The 22,644-nt window shown below is 45.3% G+C and overlaps 2 protein-coding genes across 3 annotated transcripts in view; both read left to right on the forward strand.

Moving 5' to 3' along the window:
- The first annotated feature begins 883 nt into the window (after positions 1 to 883).
- On the forward strand, positions 884 to 7,929 carry neff1 (neuronal intermediate filament family member 1). The gene is made up of 4 exons (XM_026996154.3): positions 884 to 1,759; positions 3,538 to 3,855; positions 4,120 to 4,244; positions 4,392 to 7,929. The coding sequence occupies exons 1-4, from the start codon at positions 1,016 to 1,018 to the stop codon at positions 4,840 to 4,842; spliced, it is 1,638 nt and encodes a 545-aa protein (XP_026851955.3). The 5' UTR covers positions 884 to 1,015; the 3' UTR covers positions 4,843 to 7,929.
- Positions 7,930 to 14,929: 7,000 nt separating this feature from the next.
- Positions 14,930 to 22,644, forward strand: part of cds2 (CDP-diacylglycerol synthase (phosphatidate cytidylyltransferase) 2) — a 27,502-nt gene continuing 19,787 nt past the window's right edge. The window contains exons 1-10 of one of the 2 annotated variants that reach the window (XM_081714945.1): positions 14,930 to 15,117; positions 17,929 to 18,074; positions 18,730 to 18,826; positions 19,007 to 19,104; positions 19,392 to 19,531; positions 20,638 to 20,696; positions 20,931 to 21,013; positions 21,630 to 21,717; positions 22,011 to 22,079; positions 22,610 to 22,644. The exon at positions 22,610 to 22,644 is cut by the window's right edge and continues 118 nt beyond it. In XM_081714945.1, the coding sequence (XP_081571071.1) occupies positions 15,052 to 15,117; positions 17,929 to 18,074; positions 18,730 to 18,826; positions 19,007 to 19,104; positions 19,392 to 19,531; positions 20,638 to 20,696; positions 20,931 to 21,013; positions 21,630 to 21,717; positions 22,011 to 22,079; positions 22,610 to 22,644 (881 nt within the window). In that variant the 5' untranslated portion in view covers positions 14,930 to 15,051. The remainder of the gene's footprint in view (positions 15,118 to 17,928; positions 18,075 to 18,729; positions 18,827 to 19,006; positions 19,105 to 19,391; positions 19,532 to 20,637; positions 20,697 to 20,930; positions 21,014 to 21,629; positions 21,718 to 22,010; positions 22,080 to 22,609) is intronic. The other variant, XM_035529959.2, reaches the window with a different exon arrangement.

Here is a 22,644-nt window from a genome sequence, read left to right on the forward strand (position 1 = left end):
GGCTGCCCCAACCCCCCCCCCACCCCTCATGTCCTGACCGCTTGGTGCCCGGAACATAATTTCCAGCCCCACCTCCCTCAACCACCCCCCTTGTGCCCAATTCTGCTGAATCATCAGGAAAAATAATGCAAAGCGATGCAGCTTTTTTTTTTTCAACAATCCAATTCTTACTCTTGTCATTTCTTCATTGGAATACAATCAGTAATATACTGAGTCACGACATGCCCCAGTCTTCTGTAGCTGTGACTGATTCCAGCCTGCGTGGGTGGTAATCGAAACAAGACCTTTCTGGGTGTGGCATGTGGGAGACTGGATTGATGTTCGGCATGTGTTGGACCTCTTGCAGGGTCAGGGAGAGGAGACCTTGTTATCTCATACAGCCACTGCAGAGGGTAGACGTGAGAGGGAACCTGCAGTACATGACACAAAACACACACACACACACACACACACGGAGTTGGGCATGCTACACTCTTCTGTCCCATACCAGTTACTGAAACCTGCAGTACCCCAGATTCTCACAGTAATAACTATATAACAGCTGTAGCAACATTCATCGGTTACTGCTCAGTGCTTCTCATGCTTTTTCTAAGAATATTAGACAGCTGGATTGTATATTACTTTAAAGATATAGGGGACGAATTAGTGGAGTTATGTACTTAAGAGTTTTGACCTGCAAAAAGACCGCATTAGATATTCTGCATTTTGACTCTTTCTGTCTGTTCTGGCTTCCAATCCTCGCACGAGCGGTCGGTAAGCGCGAACGTGCGCTCCCGTGGGAGCCGGCGGGGTTTTTGCACAGTGCGGCAGGACCTCTTCTCCCGCCTGCCGCGTCTGCGTCAAATGATGCTCACCCTCCTCGCGTATATATGAGTGTGCAGAGACCGGAGCATTCCCACCTCAACTGTTTCTCTCTTTCTCTCTCTCTCTCTCCCCGTCTCTCTCTCTCTCTGTCTCTCTCTCTCTCTCTCTGTTCCACACCACTCAGCTGCGAGACCCACCTCCGTTGGGAACCATGAGTTATTCCGCCGAATTGTTCTCGAGCAGCTCGTACAGGAGGATATTCGGAGATGCCCCTCGTCTCGTCGCACGCACCGCCACGAGCAGCAGTCCGTCTCGGATGACGGCGGCGTACCGGGGCACCCCGCGCAGCTACGGAGCCCCGTCGCCCGTGATGACCTCCGCCGGCTACCGCGGCAAGCTTAGCGCCGGTCGCAGCGGCTGCGCCCCTGTGCCGGACGCGCTCGACCTGTCGCAGAGCACGGCCATCACCAACGAAATGAAGATCATTCGCACCAACGAGAAGGAGCAACTGCAGGGCCTCAACGACCGCTTCGTCACCTTCATCGAGAAGGTGCACCACCTCGAGCAGCACAACCGGGTTCTCGAGGCCGAGGTGGCCTCGCTGCGTCAGCGCCACAACGAGCCCTCGCGCCTGCACGACCTCTACGAGCAGGAGATCCGCGAGCTGCGCTCCCGGGTGGAAGAGCTGACTCACGAGAAGAGCCAGACGCAGCTGGACTGCGTGCACGTAACCGAAACGCTCGAGCGCCTGAAGGAGAAGCTGGACGAGGAGATCCGTCTGCGCGAGGAGGCTGAAAACAGCCTGAGGGGCTACCGTAAGGATGTGGACGACGCCACCCTGGCACGACTGGAGCTCGAGAAGAAAGTTGAGTCTCTGCTGGATGAAATCGGTTTCCTCAGGAAAGTGCATGAGGAAGAACTTCAGGAGCTGCAGGCATCCCTGCAGGCCACGCAGGTAACGAGCTCGCGAGAGCGTGCACACGAAGCGTCACTATTTATACTTAAATGTAAACTTAAATTATATATATATATATATATATATATATATATATATATATATATATATATATATATATATATATATATATATTTTAATCAATTCAACATAACTGTGGTTTCTCTTTCTTTTTACAAAACTACTTCGAGTGTAGTAAATGCTATAACTAAGACCGTTATTAACTAATAACAAAATGTAGTGTGGGGACCATAAATACTTATCAGTTTTAAGGATACTCGTCTTTCATTAATTATGATAATGAAATGAAATGACATTATCCTCGTTACGCGTGAGGCGTGATGTTCTACATGAGGCGGTTTGGAGAATTTGCGGTATTCGCAACGGAGAACCGCGCGCATTAGCCTGCACTGCGCCAGTTTCAGTTGCTCAGCGTGTCGACGTGCAGTCACAGATCCGCTGTTAAAATAACTCACATAACTCACTTTACCTTTGAATAACTGCAGTTAATTTGATCTAATGAACAATGTTGAAAAAAAGAAAGGGTGACATATCGCAGGTTTGTGTGTGAAAGAGGGAAATAGAGAGAGACAGAAAGAGAGAGAGAGAGAGAGAGAGAGAGAGAGAGAGAGAGAGAGAGAGAGAGAGAGAGAGAGAGAGTTGTCAAAAGAATAAAGGAATAAAGTTCGGGTCGTATGTCCTATAGCGCAGAATTTAGGTGTGGCATCCACAGTCGCAGAGTTGGGGACCCGGTTGCGCAGCGTCCTTGGCGGCACTGCGTCACGGTCCTCTCTGGGCCATCGGCGGCACAAAAAAAGTTCAAACAGACATCTTAGGCGCACTGCATACTTTAGTGTGCTTATATCCTAGTGCAGATGCTAGAATATAATAATGCTAAGATTTTTTAAACCGCATTGCAGTAGAACAGAAGAGCAATAATGTGATGTCTCTCCCACGGGCGACGGGCCATGGGTGGAATGCGTGGGGTGAACATTTCTAAAAACGTCGCAATTAGCAGGTTCAGTGTCCTCCCGTATCGTCACTCAAAACGCCGTCTTATATAATCGTATAACTCTCTTTTATTGCCATATACAATCATCTAGAAAGTGTCTGTGTAGGTGCAGATGTGAAATAATTGCTCCTCGTCTTGGATAAGTGACTTGCTGTTGCGTGCTCGCGTGAGCGACCGCATACGTGCGCGCTGGCAGCGTCATCTCTTCTTGCGCGCGGACTCCCGAGTCAGCGAGCGACAGATGACACGTCAGCATCCTGACCGCCACCAGAGAAACGCAGCAGCTTCTGACAGCTAAACACACTAATGAGGCTTGCAGCCTATAAACCTGCTGTCGTATTTCCAGTATTTACACTACTCAGCTCCTTCCATGCTATATGATTAGTGGATATTATATTGCTCGTCTTAAGTCTTGAGATCTTCAGTGGACATTTCACATCTATTTAATATTACATTTTATTCTAAATGTCACATTTTATTTAATATGTTATTGTTATTTAAGATAATGGGTTTACTGGAGGACAGATGAATGAGACTTTGTTAGATGCGGTTTTTGGTCCACCATGTTATCTGAACTCTTTAGAATTGTTTCTAATCTTTTTAGATGTATTACTTTGATGTCCTAATCAACAATACTAAATCAGTTTGTTGCGCAGACTTTAAACAGCACTCCCTCTAAACCTACAAATATTTAACAACGTATTTAACAATGTGTTTGTGTCTGCCATGAAGCAGGAGCGTCTTTAACTCTCTGAACGTCAAACAGGTGTCTGTCGAGATGGACGTGAGTAAACCGGATCTTGCCGTGGCCCTAAAGGACATCCGCGCTCAGTACGAGGTCCTTTCGTCCCGGAACCAGCAACAGGCGGAGGAGTGGTACCGCTCCAAGTTCGCCAGTGTCACCGAGGTGGCAGCGCGCAATAACGACGCAATAAAGCAAGCCAGGGATGAGCTGAGCGAGTACCGCCGACAAGTGCAGGCACGCACCCTGGAGATAGAGGCCCTCCGAGGTCACAACGAGGCTCTCGAGCGACAACTGGCTGAGATGGAAGATCGCCATAGCAACGAGATTGGCGAGCTGCAGGTGAACGCAGAGTAGGAAAGCTCATGTTGAACTGAGAACGTGTTAGATGGTCACAAACCCCCAAATCCAGTTTACATTTCCTAAAGACCCAGAATGGTCAGCACACTTGTTCTACTGTATGCAGGTATATTTATATTTATGGTATTTAACAGATGCTAATATCCAGAGTGACTTACAAAAGTGCTTAGTTGCCTACTGACTGTACTGACTGAATTGCTTGTACTGCCTGTACTGAAGGTACTGACTGTACTGAATGTCCTGCAGGAGACCATCCAGCAGCTGGAGAATGCCCTGCGCTCCACCAAAGGAGAGATGTCCCGCCACCTGCGCGAGTACCAGGAGCTGCTCAACGTGAAGATGGCCCTGGACATCGAGATCGCAGCCTACCGGTCAGTTGCCTTTCCACCCTGGAGGCTCACATGTTGATCAGGGTTGACACTTGGGGAAATATCGTTACTGCACTAGGTGATGATGATGATGGTATTACTTTCTAGTACAAAGACTGACTGTCTCTCTTCATCTGTCTGCCATTACAGGAAGCTGCTGGAGGGTGAGGAGTGTCGTCTGAGTAGCGTGGGCGGAGCCATGCTCCAGTCCAGCTACTCCGGTGTTTCCTATATGACCGGGCGCACTTTCGCTCTGGGCACCTACAGGAGGGGCGTGGCCAAGCCAGAGCCTGAGGAGGAAGAGGAGGAAGAGGAAGAGGGAGGCGAGCAGGAGGAAGCAGGAGAGGAGGGAGAGGAAGATGCAGAGGGCGAGGGACAAGCTGGAGAGGAGCAGGAAGAGGGTGAGGAAGGGAAAGAAAATGGAGAGGAAGAGGAAGAGAAAGAGGAGAAGAACGACAAGAAGGACAAAGAGGTTGAGAAGCAGAAAGGGAAGACAGAGACGGAGAAGAAGAAGAATGAGAGCAAAATGGAAGAGAGCAAGAGTGAGAAAGCTGACACCAACAAAGGAGACAACAAGCCCCCTGCTGGCCAGAGCAAGTAAAGACGCCCGCGTGCTTCCAGTATCTGACCTCCCCCAACGCGGCCCTCTGTTTCAGCCACCCAGATTCTGATCTCCGCCACCTCTGTTCATTACACTCTTTCTCTCTCTCTCTCTCTCTCTCTCACACACACACACACACACACACACACACACACACTTATTTTAGGGACCACAATTGATGTTTGAATTTTTGAATGTCTATTGTGAACGAGGGAGAGCCTGCCCTAACTTGATGGTGATGCCAACATGAACATGATGTCAACGACGTGATCCGGACGGGCGTGCCCAGCGTCACAGGGCATCGGTGTGCCAGTGGTGGTGAGGAAGAGGAGGATGAAGAGGAGTGACTGAAGGAGTCTGGATGATGAGGTTGAGTCGCTGCATGCACTCACTTTCATTGCAAATGAAAACTCCACTTCTTCCAACTTCACGGTGCTATTACATATAATAAACAGCAAGTTGGAAGTTTGCTAAATTTCAAGAATAACACACACACACACACACACACACACACACACACACGGTATGTTTGCTGAGGTCTTCAGTGAATGTTACCAGCCAAGATAATCAGATGAGTCCCACCAGTGCTCACCCCATGGACGTCAGTATTCCACCACAGTACCAGTGATCAGATCACTGGCTCGTTCACCGAGGGAAGACGCAGGATGTGGTCATCACTCTCTCACCATCGACGGTCTTCATAATCAACATTGAGTCACCCACCCTCCTTCTGCGTCCACCCGCCTTCTGTTTCATAGCAATGGTCATGGCGTAGCAGATGTAGCTATGTGGAGTTTTAGTGCAGCGAAATTAGTTTTAAATATTTCCTATTTACAGGTGAGCCGTGTAGTGTGGAAGCTGTTGGGAGTGTGTGTGTGTGTGTGTGCGCGAGAGACAGGCAGGCATGCTTTCTGCATTCAGCGCAAATCCCTCCAGGAATGAAATATTTCGATTAAAGACCTTCTGATGCTGTTTATTATCTTATTCCTTCGACCTTTACGTTTGGAGAAAAGGAGACAGAGTTTTCCTCTTGACTGGTTCACGGCTGGTAGATCTTCTACCTATTTTGTGCTCGCCCTCTGTAATGCAAGCGTCGCCCTCTACAGTGCTGGAAAGCAGATAGATAGCTGCACATCTGAGAGCGTCCCTGCTCCACCACATCTGAAAGGACTCTGCAGTTAATAACACCGCCCTTCATGACCGGATCAGGAGGGTCGTAGTGCAGTGACCCCCCATGACTGAAGATGGAGAAACTTAAAGCAACCTGAATATGTTTGAGATCAGTCAGCATGGTGTCTACCACTCTACTGCACTTCAATCATCAGGAGAGACATTCTTAATGCGAATGTGTGTGTGTGCGTGTCTGGAGCATATTTGGATTTGTGACTGTATTTGTATTAAGTGTGCCTCTGCAAACGTTGATCATATGTTTATCATGGTGAACGAATGTGTGTGTATGTGAGTGTTCGATGTGTTTCTAAGGCAATATAAATGTACTGTAATGGGGCTCGAAACCAAGTCAGACAGGTGACGCCACCGACACTCCACTGGTAGCGGGCCCGTGTGCAAAACCGTTAGATCTTAGAACAGGTAAAACGAGAGAAGTAAAAAACCAAAGGTGGGGAGTCGAACGAGCTCCTGGTAGACTGTGACAACCTGCATGTATGTCACACTTCAAAGGAATGGAGGACGAACAATGGGTGGGAAAAAAAATAAACACCACGCCGAGCGTGGAAAAAAAGGGAAAACAAAGAACGCCACGGGAAGAAATGCAGCCCCGATGCACAGGGGAAAACCAAACTCTAAAACTTCCCAAACAAGGGGAGCCGAGAGAGACTTAAGAGGGAAAACTGGAGAAGAGAGGAGGAGTGGAAAACACAGAGCAGAAGAGAGGTGTAGCACAAGGGCTCACAGACCTCCATACCCAGAGTTACCGGCTAAGAGCTTGGCTCAGCACTTCAGCAAAGACCCAACATGGAGTGACTGGGTCACTGGGCTTATATAGACCGAGCGCAGCTGTTGGGCTTCAAGCCTGACTGGTAGTGTGCCTGACTCGAGACCTCCCCCTGGTGGCCAGAGGGGGCCTCGAAATGGCGCCAACCCTTACATGTACTGTGTCCTCTACAGTTGGCAGGGCATTTGGTTCTGACAGAGCCAGCGCTCTGATCACTCTAGAGATGACAGGTCACCACACAGGCAGACAGAAGGGCAGACAGACAGGCAGAAGGACAGACAACCTGAATGGCAGACAGATAGAAGGGTAGACAGACATGCAGAAGAAGAGCAGTAAAGTCCCATAGATAATGGCTTTTACTACCACCTGTGTGTGATACACACACACACACTTTTTTGCATGACTAACCCAGACCACACAACATGTGCTGGCATGGGACACGCTACCACCCACACCCTGCGTGCTCTACATTTACCACATAATGGAATATAAAATTTTCACTTTTTTGGCAAAAGTATTTAGATCAATAATTCAGATATCATTCGATGTTCGATGTTGTCTATAGTGCCACGGACATTCAGAACATGCATGAAGGTCCTAGTCATGGGAAACCAGAAGAGTCATTTTACTGTAGAGCTTGGTAAAATGGCTTACTCACTGGAACCAGTCATGTGTTCTGGGCGACAGCAAGAGAGAGAGAGAGAGCGAGAGAGAGAGCGAGAGAGAGAGAGAGAGAGCAACTACGGTCTTAGTGCCCGTGAGATGACCGAAGTTCACTGGCAGTGGCTTGGTGATTAACTCCAGCAGGTGAACCAGTCGACGGGAAGTTGATGTGCTTTCATTTTTTCTTTTTTGCATGGCCTGATTCTTGGAGCTTGACAAAATAAAGACAGGATGGGATAGATTTGCTTGTTGTTTGTATAAAAACATATAACATATGTACTGTGATTGCCTTAATCACAATCAAAATGCGTTAAAAAGAGTTTCAGTTTTCTGCATTTTCACACTATTTCAGAGAGTTCTGGAGAGCTGAAATCACACAGAGGAATGTGCTATTCTGCTGTGACTGTAAACGCTGGTAGTTCCATAAAGTGGCATCCCCAAGCCAAATAAACCCATTTATCAACCAAAAACACGTCTTATGGTATTTGTTTGTTTGTTCCTCCTCGCCTAAGATTAGATACTTAGAGATATAATCATAGAACTGCACACTCAGAAGGACTAAAAATACATATCAAATAAGTCTAACAAATGAAAATGTGAATAAAATATAACCAATGACTACACATTCAAAACCATATGGATGTGGTATGGCTTCACAAATAGACCAATCTGAATGAATTAATGAAATAATTAACACATATAGCACGTTAATCTGAAGCCAAGGACACTTTACAATCAGCACACCGACACAAAACTTAACGAGTGATGAACAAATGAATAGCCTTACTATTCTCTCTCTCTCTCACACACACACACACACACACACACACACACACACACTCAACAGGTAGAGGCAGAGGGAGAAAAGCCTGGTTTCAAGCAGCCGATTTTAAGAGAATCTGGTTTTAAGACCCAATATGTTTGTGTGGTCGTCGACAGATTTGGTCTAAAACAAGATACAGTCTTCACCTGCCTGTCCAAATTATTGTCATTACCATTTAAGTGGAACCCTGACAACAGCAAGATGGGCAGTAAGCACACCAGACAGTGGTGCTGCCTGACGAATGGTCTCATTAGAGACCAGCGCGCGCAGAGAGCTACGCAGCTTATCAATTATTCACACGTCTCCCGGAATAGGAGTGCTGACGTCATCTCTCCCCACCCAGAACAGGCGAATCAAGTTCGTCTGTGCGACACAGTCACCATGGAATTCTGCTTGGATGGATCAGTTTAGTTGCTGTTCAATCTGTCACGGAGGGGCCGGCGCGCGGAACGGTAGGGGAGTGCCTGTCCTGCTGCTGTACGTGACAGACAGACTTATCACAGGGTAATGTGACTGAGGAGATCTCTCTCTGTCTGTCTCTCAAAGCTGGGCTTTGCACTGAATGTGCTGCATGAAACAGTAAATGCAAACTTACTGAAAACAGTAGTTACACCCATGAGCACGTGCATTAACGACAACAGTCACAGAACAGACAATAAGGACAGAGATTCACATGCTTTTAGTGTGCACTGTGCACTTTGCGGGCTGCCCATGCCCCCTACAGGGTCAGTCACGAGCACAATGACTCGGCAAGTCCTCTAGCAGAAATGACAAGGGAATGACCTTCCTTTAACCTTCAGAGACACATGATGAAAAACAAAACAGCCTAACATACCCAGCCATGGAAAAAGGCAAAGAGTCTGTCATAGGACACGAGCTTGTTTGATTTCCACAAGTGTTTGGAGGTGTGTTGTCAGAAGTCCGCTACATTGAAGGTGTGGCAGAGGATTACAGGTAACACGCTACATAGCTTGTGTGTTTAAAGCAGTTAAAGAGTTGTTGTTATGCTGCTGTACTGATCTCTCTCGAGGTGACCCGTGTGGCGTGTATTCTGAATAACATGGCTGTGTGGTTCATCATGTCAGCGGCCTGAACATTTGCCTACTCGTTCATCAAGGCTATTTTTAGTTGGGCTATAATTTCCTGTCTTATTACTTTTTTTTTTTTTCTGTGCCACTAAGATGGTGAGAACTGCAAAATCTAATAAACTTCAATTAAAATATCAGCCAGACAGAAAACAAGGGACAACTGAGTCAGGGGTTGTCACCAATAAGAATCAATTGATTTTGGCTTTGCATAAAAATCCAATTTTTGGCCACTGCTTTCAGATGGAATGAGTTGGTCTAAAACACAACAACAGAGCACTAAATATTTGCTGCTTTGTGACTGAAGGATACTGTGATATTGTGATACTGCAATACTGTGACACTGTTATACTGTAATACTGTTATACTGTGATCCTGTACTTCTGTAATACTGTGATACTGTAATATTGTGATACTGTAATACTATGATATTGTGATACCGTGATACCATAATACTGTGATACTGTAATACTGTGATACTGTAATACTTTGGCAACAGAATCCTGAAACAAAACCACTTTCGATAAACAACAACCAATTTTGGTGTTTCTCACTCACTCACTCACTAACTCACACACCTCTAGCACTACTGTATATAAAGACTTCTGCATTGCAGATGTCCCACAAATCAAAGCTCTGCAGGCATTGGGGGAGATTCTTCCAATCCCAGACAAAATTGCATAGAAACAAGCACACACACACACACACACACACACACACACACACAAACAATCTCTCTGTCTTTCTCTGTCTCTCTCTCTTGCATACACACACACACAAACAATCTCTGTCTTTCTCTGTCTCTCTCTCTTGCACACACACAAACACACACACACACACACACACACACACACACACGCACACTGCACTATTTATTTAACCTAGCTTATCTTTGGCTGAACATTTTGTAGGTCTTGTTAGTGACCTCTCCCTCTATGAGGAGATGTTATCTACTACCACACTGGCTGCTACTGTACAAAATACATACAATTCAACCGAGTAAGAGGAGTTCATGATGAAGATAAAGCACTCTGCCTTGGGATGAGGAAGAGAACCTGGACTAATCCTCCAACCGAACAACCCCCCACGTGGGCAGTGGTAGCTCAGTGGTTAAGGTACTTGACTTGTAATCAGAAGGATGCTGCTTCAAGGCCCACCACTACCAGGCTGCCACTGTTGGGCCCCTGAGCAAGACCCTTAACCCTCAAGCTGTGTCATAACTTGCTTTGGATAAAAGTATCAGCAAAATGTAAATTAGAAATTTACCTAGCAGAGGGACTGACAAAGAAAAATGACATTGTATATAGAAGATTTATATGACAATACAAGCTATTTCTCAGAATTAGACAGAGAGAGGAAAAAGTTGTTATACTGATTATGCAACCTCACAGCATTGCAGTCTCCAAAGTATATTGCAGCGTGCTATAGTAGAGTAACGTACAGTATAGAGTGTAATATAGTCAGATACACTCAGCACCACTGCATACTGGACGGGTAATGGTCTGAATACTCTAGACTGGTGTGTGTGGGAAATAAAGGGACATACTGTAGGATCAGAGATTACACATTACAAAAAGATAATTATAATAGCTAATGGGAAAGAAGATAATAATCCGATTACAGATGAGGAGGAGAGTGAGACATTGTGTAGGCTGTGTGTGTGTGTGTGTGTGCAGAGCTATTCCATGTAATGGCCCTGCATGTGTTGGATGTGCTTCAGATGTGGAGGGGTCCATCAGTGTGATTTATTCTCCTGGTGATTTGAGTGGGGCTGTTAAAGTGACCCGTCACTAATGGAACAACCTAGCGCCATCACATCTCACCATCAGTACTGCCAGCAGGTTTATCTTCACCACACAGGACACACGGAACAACCTTTATCCAATAAAATCATCACCTTGACTAAGTGACACACTTTTAGTCAAAATCATTATAATTATTACAATAATGTGAACAGTAAAATAATTATTGATACTCAGCACTATTCAGATTAGTGTATCTGGTGCTTGATACTATAATGCTATAGTTAAAACCTTAATCATTATAACTATAACATCTATAGCATCCTAGAGTGTAATGACTTCTTCATGCCTGTGCCTTATTCAAAGAAACAGCCTGTATTGTTATATAAATCTACAGTATAAGATATACGATTGCCTTCTGTACATACAGAAAGCAAATGTAAAAGTACTCAATAAATACACACTATGGTCCTCTTAATAATGCAGCTGTTGGCTATGCAGTTTAGTATACAGGAGATACTTGAAAAGAACACATTTAGTGCTCCTGCTTTTGAGTGTTTGTATTTCCTAGGAGAATATGGTAAGATCAGTAATGTACACAGGGGTTGAGCGGATGAGGAATTACCAGGAGCTGATGTCCTGTCAGGTCAGTGTTTCCAGTGTAACACGTGCACGTGTTTAAACTTCAAAATCATGGAATGTGCTTTTCCTATAAAACACCAACATACCACTGAAAACTACTATCAGTGGTTCCATTGTGTCATGTGACCTCTTTCTAAATGGTCTAAATGACCTTTTTTACAGCTAACACCTGCTGTTTGGTCAAATCAGTGTCACTGATCAAAGATGCCAGTGTCCAGGACTCCAGTACTGACTACAGACCAGAACATAACATACAGGGTCCTGAACTCCAGTACTGACTTCTGAGTATAACATAATATACACAGGGTCCTGTACTCAGTACTGTCTACACACCAGAACACAACATACAGGGTCCTGGACTCCATTACTGACAACAAAGTAGCATACAACATACACAAGATCCAGTGTTCCAGTGCTGACTACTGAGTAGAACACAACCTACACAGGGTCCAGGACTCCAGTGCTGACTGAGTAGAATGGCGTTGCCAGCAGTGCTGGTTTTACAACTGACAGTAAAATATATGGGAGTCTATTAGTGTACAGCAATATTTATTGTTTATTAAAGGTAGCTAATAAAGTGACCACTTAGTTTAAATAACTTCCATGTTTACAGTGAAAAATAAAAAGGTTTATTATAATAAAGTGAACAATAAAATGTTTATTGGTGTGATACACTATTTTGTCTCTCAGCCGTCCAGTTGTAGTGTGTTCAAGCTCCGTACTGAGGGCACCAGGCCAGAGGTCAGAGGGGGCGGAGCTAAACATCAGTGCACCAGCCCCACCATACCTCACCCTCTGTCTGCACCTGCAAGGACGTGTGAGACTGCTGCTGCTTCACCCGTCATGTCAGGCTTAGCATTAGGTACATAAATATATTCCTTATGAGTCAGTAACTGCTGTAAAGGACCTGCATTATGAATGACATGTGGTCATAAGAGTGAAGAATGAAAGTATAATATGTGCAGAAGTGCTGGGGTTAGAGCTCCTGTTTATATCGGCAGGCCAACGTCTCAGGTAAAGTCCCTGCATTTTGCACTAGTGTTGGTGAAGGTGTGTGTGTGTGTGTGTTGTTAGTTTGAAGGTTCACACCTGTACAGAGGGCTCTTAGAGGTGTTCATTTAAGGTACAAATGGCTGAAGCTTGTGCTCCAGATTTAAACAAAGAAAACATTTACAGTACAGCAGGGTGGGGTGGGTCATTTAAATAAGATGGACTCTTAGGGTCCAGGATTCCAGTACTGACTACTGAGTAGAACACAACATACACAGGGTCCAGGACTCCAGTACTGACTACTGAGTAGAACACAACATACACAGGGTCCAGGACTCAGTACTGACTACTGAGTAGAACACAACATACACAGGGTCCAGGATTCCAGTACTGACTACTGAGTAGAACACAACATACACAGGGTCCAGGACTCAGTACTGACTACTGAGTAGAACACAGCATACACAGGGTCCAGGACTCCAGTACTGATTACTGAGTAGAACACAGCATACACAGGGTCCAGGACTCCAGTACTGACTACGGCGTATAACACAACATACACACGTTAAGACAACAGAGGAAAGACTGTCCAGGTAAAGAGAGTCCAGCGTAGTGAAGAGAGTCCAGCAGAGTATGTTAAGCTACCTATAAAAAAACCAGGTCATTAGAAATAGTCCTGAAGTAGTCCTGCTGTGAGGACCCCTGACGAGAGGAGTGGGTGTGGCCCTGATGGAAAAGACAGTTGTGCAGGGACATCGGAAAACGTCACACACAGGGACGCCCCGGAAGTGAAGGCAGTGTGATGGGACCGTTACTTAGGGAGCTGCTCATGTTTACCTCCTGTCAGACCCGGGTTTGAGTCCTGGGTAGGGTGGCTGTCTTTGTCATTATGGTAATTACCAGTAATAATAATAATACTATTACCTGAGCTCAGGTGCCGAGGTCACTGTGGACAATGCAATGTTGAATAGTAGATTTGTAAGGTAATGTTGTACTAGTAGATCCAAACAATATACCAAACTCACAGCACATGTCTTAGTGCCGATGAGAGAGGTACGCGTAGACATGACTGAGGTCGTCTGACCCGACAGACAGTCCCGTCTGCCGTGGGTACATCAGTCAGCTGAGCAGCTCGCAGCCAATGGAGAAAAACTGTGATCAGGAGAGAATATTAGCAAGCCAATTAGATGCAGTGGGAGGGTTCCCCTCTGCAAAACTTTTGGGGTTTTTAAAGATGAACATAAACAACTAAATGTTAGCTGTTCCTCTCAAGACTGAACTGCTTCTTGTTGCAGAGAATTGTAAAAAAAAAAAAAAAAAAAGCTTATTCTTGATTTTTTAAAATACTCATTGTGCTGAGTTCTTCACTTGTCCTGAACCTAAACTGGAGAAGAGAAATATCCTTCCACGTTAACACCGCCCTGCTACATTAGTAAGGACGTACTGCTGTCTGAGCCCTGTTCTAAGCTACCCAACTGTGAATAAAGAGCAAAATCAATAAGAGAAGCCTACTGATTATGCGTAACTTGAGTATCGTTTTCTTGAGCAGGGTACGCATCTGAAGCCATCTTCAGCGGCAGAAGCAAAGCTTCATTGTACATTGTAGAATCTGAACTCACTAGAACAGGTTGCTATGCATGTCACTGGCCATGAGATGGTTACAGTGCCCCTTCATTCTCCACTGCAGGGTTGGAGATTAAAACATCCTTAGGCGGACTGAACGGTACGAACGGAACCGCTCATTCTCACGCGCCAAATCAGACTTTTAAAAAAGTATCTCATCATAACCGTTTTCCTCACTATTACAAACTACTTCGCAATAAAACGAAACAAACAAAACCAACCAAGCTAAATAAAGCAACCTGCCGCAGCCCGTCCCACCCTCTCCCCGCCCGCGCGCCATAAAGAAGACTTTTGCAGCATGACTGCAGCCGGTCCTGCTTCCCACGCGCACGTCCCCGGTCTTTGCTGACATCTAGTGTCGTCCTCCCGAATCACACCAATGTGAACCGGCTCTCATCTCAAACGTTTCTATAGCGCCCATGTTACATGCAATTAAATCATTTGCGCCTCGTGTGTAAAATATTTATTTCAACAGATAATTATTTAAAGATTCTAAACGTCTTGGTGCATCTGCAGGGATTACGTGAGTGCACATGTGCACCTATAGGGGGCGCTATAAGCGTCAGGAGCAAAACAGAGCGAATACTTGATGGTAGCACGACGCCAGTGGGGACTATAACATCCGTCTGCATTTCCTAGTGCATTTGTCTATCTTTTTTACTTGTAAATTTCCTAAGAGAGGTTGAAATGACAGAGTTACGGCATCGGATTGCAACGGAAAACCAACTGCAACACCAGTCCTCAGAAGATAAGGTAAACAAAAAAAAAAAAACTCCTGCGTTTTAAAAATCTGTAAACAGAAGCAGGTTATCTACATTACCCAGCTAGCCCGGATAACCCGGCGAGGCTCGCTAACGCTATCAACAACGCTCAGATACCCAAACGTTTCCACCCGTGCAGACTGAGACTCCGCCATCACCTCTGATGGTCGCCAGCCTGGTCCCACTGGCTGGCGCTGAGCTTCCTGGCCTTTACCGTTAACCAAGCGGGACGGCTCGCCGGGTTATCACGTAGAGGTCGGTGAGACTACACGGCCAAAGTGTCCTCGCAGACACAGTTCACGGTCCGCGATGCTCCTGCGGTTGATTCGTCGCCGTTGCTATGCGACACAAATCGAACTAAACGGGGAGTGGGCTCGAGAACAACGTGCGCTGTGTGTGAATTCGCGAGCGCGTTTACCGACATTTCAGGTTTGCTCTTGCAGAGTCAACATTCAGCCAGTGCTGAATGTTAAGGAAGGGAAACACTTGTGGTAGTGCACCGTTGAACGGGGAGGTTTGCAGAACATAGCCGACGGTTTTGGAGGCGGCTGACCTGACCCTAACCCTAATTCTGACCCTAACTTAACCTTACTTTGACCCTAACCCTTATTAACCCTAACTCTGACCCTAACTTAACCTTACTTTGACCCTCACCCTTATTAACTCTGACCCTAACTCTGACCCTAACTTAACTTTACTTTGACCCTAACCCTTATTAACCCAAATCCGAACTCTGACCCTAACTTAACCTTACTTTGACCCTAACCCTTATTAACCCTAACTCTGACCCTAACTTAACCTTACTTTGACCCTCACCCTTACTAACCCTGACCCTAACTTAACTTTACTTTGACCCTAACCCTTATTAACCCAAATCCAAACTCTGACCCTAACTTAACCTTACTTTGACCATAACCCTTATTAACCCTAACTCTGACCCTAACCCTTATTATCAAGGCTTTAAGGAAGGTCACCACTATGGAACAGCACACAGCACACCTGGGGAGGGGTAGGATAATGGTGAGTAACTCACTACTCTGAGTAGTCCTGTCGTGCAAACTGTATATTTGTGTAAACTTTGTGTGTGTACTTTTTTTTTTTGATAAGACCGTGAAACATTGAAATAGTTTGAACAAGGTTCTAGTGACCCCAAACCAAAGCATCTAACTGTAGGGTTCATGGTGAAACATACTTGCAAACTTAGTTCATAGTTTCACATTGGCCGGGAGACCAAAGGCTGTGATGAAATGTATTGTTACTATTATGTTTTTGCATACTGTTTTATGGAGCTCTTTGTAGCTGACTACAGTTACTAATTAAACACATCTGATTTGTTTTCTTTTTGGCAAGACATAGAATGTCCATGTTTGGCAGCATGAAGTCAAATATGACATCACCGAATGGCAAAGAATGAGAACATGGATCAAGAAACATTTTTTAAAGATTGAATTAGTGTGGACAATTACCACACACACAGAGTTTTTTGTGTGCTTAAGTAAATTAGGGGTGTGTGTAAAGTCATGCCTCTCTGGTATATTCTTTGTAGTGAAGAAATGTAGATGTTGCACTTTTTCTATGGCGACAGTCTCTCCTGTTTAGAGAGGGACAGTGTATTCCAACCAACTTCATGAGCCTGGATCCCTGCTGGCTTCTTTCTGGATCAGTGGCAGTTTCATTGCTCCTGTTCCTCACCTGACAGGAGAACTAGGCCATAATATTAGCCCTGAGGTCCTAGGTTGGACCCCCCAGGGAGTGCGTGTACAGACCAGGTCCTCATAAGTAGACCTAAGGTGTAAACTAACTATGGCTCTGTCCATCAGAACTGGGAACAGTGTGGATTACCTGCACACACCGTGTGATGTCGTTTGGATGGCTGTGTAATTGAACTGGCCAGTGTGTTTCAGCGCTCCTGCTCCTTGGACAGCACGGTTAGTGTGGTATGAATCGCGGTACTCCCGGGGACTCCGCCAAGTCGACGGAGTGTGAATCACTGGAGCAAGAATATACACGAACAAGAACAGGAGGCAGAGCACCACAGAACATGGAGGAGGACCTGCTCCTTCTCTCTCTCTCTCTCTCTGCACTAGCATGGTGTCGTCAATTCCTGAAGAGCTATTTTTGTCTGTTAGGGGTGAGGGGAGGTTGAAAGAGTATTTTTAATCCTGGCATCCTGAATGACAGGATGTTCTCCATCTCCATGGCAACCCTGTCCCCTCCCAGAAGGGTTCTGTCAGTTAGACGACACTTGTGGGTAGTGTTATCCCTGGAGAGAGAGCTAGATTGTAGACAATCACGTCCTCCCATTTCCTTACAGGCATCGACTTCGGATGTGCTCGTTAGAAGTGGGATGGGAGAAGTTTCTAGAGCATTTCTGGAGACCATGACTAATGGTGTAACTTTCAGGCTGTTGCTATGGCAATGAGGGAGGGACCTCTGGATTGTTGCTTTGTTAATACAATGGCAACAGGCTGCTGTGAGATGGAGACTGGTGCTGTAGAAAGCAGAAGGAAAGTGCATATCAGGATCACAGACTGGTACAAGTGTTAAAAACGTTAATGTGGTTACACCATAGCTGCTTTACTTCCTCACGTCTCGTATGTCGCTTAACCATTTTCTCTCTCAGCAAGAAATAAATGACGAAATAAATGAAATTTACATGGTTTCTTTTTTATTTTGTGTTTTTATTTTATTTGTGTCCCCAAGTAAGAATTGGCTGGTTTGAATATTCATTCTTAATTTGTTTCCAATCATTTGCTTCTCTCTCTCTCTCTCTTTCTCTCTCTCTCTCGATCTGTCTCTCCAGGGCTCTGAGGCAGAGGACAGGGTGAAGAGAGATGGAGGTGTGTCAGACAGCGAGTGTAGGCCTGACTCTGGCGTTCCTGAGGTTCCTGTTGCCACTGATGATACCCCAGAGGTCCTCAACAAAGCCCTTTCAGGCCTGTCGTCACGGTAACCCCAGCCCTTGTGACACATGAGTAAACAAACAACATCTGCTGGGTTTTTGAGGGTACAATGCAAAGACAGTACATATGGTTATATCTGTACAATTCCTTCATACTTATTAGAAATGCATTATTAGTGATGCCATAGTACTGACACCAGTGCTAGCGCTTTGTGAGCATTGGTAACATTGATACCAATAACATTGATCAGTGTCATTAATACATGTATTGAGACCATACGTATTATGCAATATTGATCATAATCGGTAATACCAATACAATTGTATTGGTTTAATGTAGTGTTGTGTGATGTAAGGGGACATTTGTTTGAAGACAAGCTTCCCTCCATTACTGGGAAATGTTGGTCCCAGTGTTTTAATTGAGCAGAGAGGACAATCGGTGTGTACTGGGCTGTCAACTGCCTGGCACTGTATTAAAGTCGTATAGAAGCGCTGCTGCAGCATGGACTCTGCTCTTGTGTGTCTTCCTCTGTCCTAGTTATTGATCTCCTGGAGTGGTTAGATCAGGATTATTGATTGGCTGAGATTTTCTTATTCTGTAGTTTCCTGCTTATAACGAGTATGTGCACATTGTTCTTTCACTTAGATGATTATATATCCCATCCAACTGTGTGTGTGTGTGTGTGTGTGTGTGTCCTGTAGCTGGAAGAACTGGTGGGTACGCGGAATCCTCACCCTGGCAATGATCTCCTTCTTCTTCTTCATCATATATCTCGGGCCGATGGTACTGATGATGATTGTGAGTGCCTTCATGCTCCTCATCCTCCTGCCGTTGCTGTGCGTGAATGGCTCTGATAAATCATAATAACCATAACCTGTTTTTGCATTTACGTGCTGTCTGTCTTTCTGCGTTATCTTGCACATTCACTCCTCCTCTCTCTCTCTCTCACACTCCCTTGCACTTTCTCTTGCTCCGCAGGTGCTCTGTGTGCAGATCAAGTGTTTTCATGAGATCATCACTATCGGCTACAGCGTGTATCACTCCTATCACCTGCCCTGGTTCAGGACGCTCAGCTGGTGAGTCTTCCGTGTTCACACCCCTCCTGTGTCATGTTCCCTTTCTCCTTGCTCTCGTTACCTCACACACCTGCTCTCAGCGGTTGCCTGCTGGCACGCCCAGAGGCCTCAACTTCTCTTTAACCTTGTTTTGTTTTTCTGCAGCCCCACAACTTGCTGGTTTAAATAAAGTTCAGATTTTTTTAATCCCCACAAATCTCTCACTGGTGGTTCATCATTGCGGGTCATGACCAGTGCACGTTATTTTCATCTCTGAGCTGATGGGGTGTGTGTACTTCCTGTCCCAGGTACTTCCTGTTGTGTGTGAACTACTTCTTCTATGGTGAGACGGTGACTGATTACTTCTTCACACTGGTGCAGAGGGAAGAACCACTGCGCATCCTCAGCAAATACCATCGCTTCATTTCCTTCACCCTATACCTGACTGGTGAGACACACACACACACACACGTATGCATGGGGCCTCACGACGCATCCATCCATGTGAGCAGGATGTGGTGAACGCCCTGTGGCTGGCACTTACTCCGAAATACAAATTCAGCATTTTAGGTCACAAAACAGCAGATGTCTCTGAAGAGAAGAATCAGTGTTCTAAATGGCGGAGACCCTGACCTGCACCGAGACTCATGCGGGTCGTAGCCCTTCAGAACTCGGGTCTTCGATTGGCCCTCTTGTATGTTAACTCAGTTCTAATTCTGTGTCCTCTCATTGCTAAGAACTTTCTGTTTTTAGTGGATTTAGCGGATTTTCCCCCCTGTTCTGTAGGTGTTGATTGTTTCTGGAGTTTAGTTGCTAATTCTAATGTGGCGTTTAATTGTGTGATCCATTCGCTGGAGTGTTCCATAGCTCTGGGTCGTCTACTCAGACAGAAACCCCAAAGCAGCATCAAAAATGAGTGGTTGCGCCTATAGTTTTCTACGAACATTTCTTTGTTCTAGAGTGATTCTGAACCACAGGATACCAGCAGTCACAGGGAGGCAGTGTGCATGTCTCTGTCTCCAATCTCTCGCGTCAAAATCTTTTTGAATAAATATATATACATTTAAAAGTAACTGTTCCATGAAAATAATTTGTGATTAAGCAAGCTTAATGTGAAAATATTTTACTATATTTGAAAAAAATACTTATTTAACCATCTCTAAGATTATTCTGTATATTGTTTTTATTCTCCTGGTGTAATACAGATACTAGTGAACAAGTGTGCTGTTGTGTGACGGTGTGTTTGTGTTGACGAGTTGGTGAATGAGGGCGTGTTTTGTGCTGGTGTGCGAAGGTGTTTTTGTGCTAAGAAAATTGGTGAACAAGATGTGTTTGTACTGTTTTGTGAGGGTGTTTTCCTGATGATGAATTGGTGAACAAGGATGCATTTGTGCTGGTGTGGAAGGGTGAGCTCGTGTTGGTGCACGAGGGTGCGTTTGAGCTTCTGCAGAGTGGAATTAGTGACCGTGTGACTCATCCCAATATACTAATATACAAACACACAAGAGCCATTATTAGGTCTGTCTCTCTCTAATCTGTGTGTGTGTGTCACAGGGTTCTGCATGTTTGTTCTGAGCTTGGTGAAGAAGCATTACCGTCTTCAGTTCTATATGGTAAGTTCAGGTTTTGATGTTGAGGTATTTCTGCTCCGATCCCATTTCTCTCAGGACAACAGCAAACATTCAAACCAAAATTAAACTTTTCTCCATTATTTTGCATTTATAGCATTCAAACTTTCCCTTGCACCCAACAGCTGTAGTGAACCTGTGTCTTCTGTAGTCGGGTCGTGCGTAGTTCAGGTTTCAGTTCAGTTCAGTTACTCACGATGGTGTGTCATCCTGGTGCAGTTTGGCTGGACCCACGTCACCCTGCTTATCGTGGTCACCCAGTCCCACCTCATCATCCACAACCTGTTTGAAGGGATGATCTGGTCAGTACCAACGCTACGTCTCACGCACCCTCAGAGACAAACCCTCAACATATTCCATATTCCACTCTCACAATGTCAGTTTTAGCACAAACCCCTTACAAATGTGGAATAGTAACATGCATCATGTGATGTAGTAGTAAATTAGTGTGACATGCTACTATTATAACTTCCTACTAGATGGACTACCCAGTAGTTACCACTACTTCACTAAAAGTGGCGCTGAAACACCGCAATTAGAACTGAAATATTCTAATTGTTATTACTATTAGAACTGAAATATTAGTACTGCTGAATGGATTCTTGTTTACTAAACAGTGTACTGATCCTTATAAAGACAGAACGTCTTGTATTTTTAATGTCTAGTTTCACATCCTCATCAGATACTGTCAGTACAGTCATCACCGTTCATGTTCTGAAACACACACTAAAGAACTGGGCAAACATGGTTCACTCACAGCCGCAAACACCAAACCACCAATGGTGAACTGATTTAAATGTGGGCAGGTTAAATGGTGAACTGATTTAAATGTGGGCAGGTTAAATGGTGAACTGATTTAAGTCCAGTGGGTATTTAAGTCCTGAGTCCAGTGGGTAACGAAGCCTTGTTGTCCTGCAGGTTTATCGTTCCCATCTCCTGTGTGATCTGTAATGACATCATGGCCTACATGTTTGGCTTCTTCTTTGGCCGAACTCCTCTCATTAAGGTGAGTGTTCACCTGCCCCCGTGACACCTGCGCTCACATTTCCACGCCTGAAATGCATTTTTCAAATTGGTTTTCCGAGTATGAAAACCGTGGTCTTAAAGCAAGCCTCTCAAATCTGCTGTTGCTGTTTTTAATTCTCCAATGCGTTTTCATTTGCCATAAACCTCCTGGATCCAAGCACCCGATCTGAACCGCCCTGCTTTGTTGGGAGAATAATGAACCTTGGGCACTTTCCACTTCCTAAACTTATCTGCTTCGTGTGTGTACTGTACCTTCTCTCTGTGTGTGTGCAGCTGTCCCCTAAGAAGACGTGGGAGGGTTTCATCGGGGGCTTCTTCTCTACGGTGGTCTTTGGAATCCTGGTGAGAATCTCTGAGACACATTTGAGCATCAGTCGACGGCCTTGAGCAGTACCTCCTGCAGTAGATCATCTCCTGTTCCTGATTCTGAAGTGTAGTCAGTAGAGGTGGGCAGAGGAGCCAGAGACTACCTACACACTCCTTCAGTGAGGGGGGGAGGTGGGTGCAGGAGCCTCAGACTACCCTGACTGAAGGAACGTGTGGGGCTGAGGTGGGCAGCTTCTGGGGCTGTTGCCTTTTTTTTTTAGGGGTTCCTTTGGTGAAGAATAAAATGATAAACGTAAGAAACTGGGCAACATGACCAAGATCCGATAAACTGGTCGGAGGATACTGTCGCTTACCCTCTGAGAGTCAGCAGGATCTGTTAGCATCATGCTAAATGGCTAAATGAGGTCATAGCCTTCGCTCCCGGTGTTATATTGAGCTGTAATACTAATGACTCTTACAGTGTTTGCCTCTCTTATCTAGTTTTGCTTTACTTTTCGTCTCTCCAAAGCTTTTTTTAATGCTGATGTCTGTCTGTCTGTCTCCAGTTGTCCTACGTGATGTCAGGCTACCGCTATTTTGT

Source organism: Electrophorus electricus, chromosome 5 (genome assembly GCF_041902795.1).
Source record: "Electrophorus electricus isolate QZ-2024a chromosome 5, ASM4190279v1, whole genome shotgun sequence".
Classification (NCBI taxonomy): Eukaryota; Metazoa; Chordata; class Actinopteri; order Gymnotiformes; family Gymnotidae; genus Electrophorus; species Electrophorus electricus.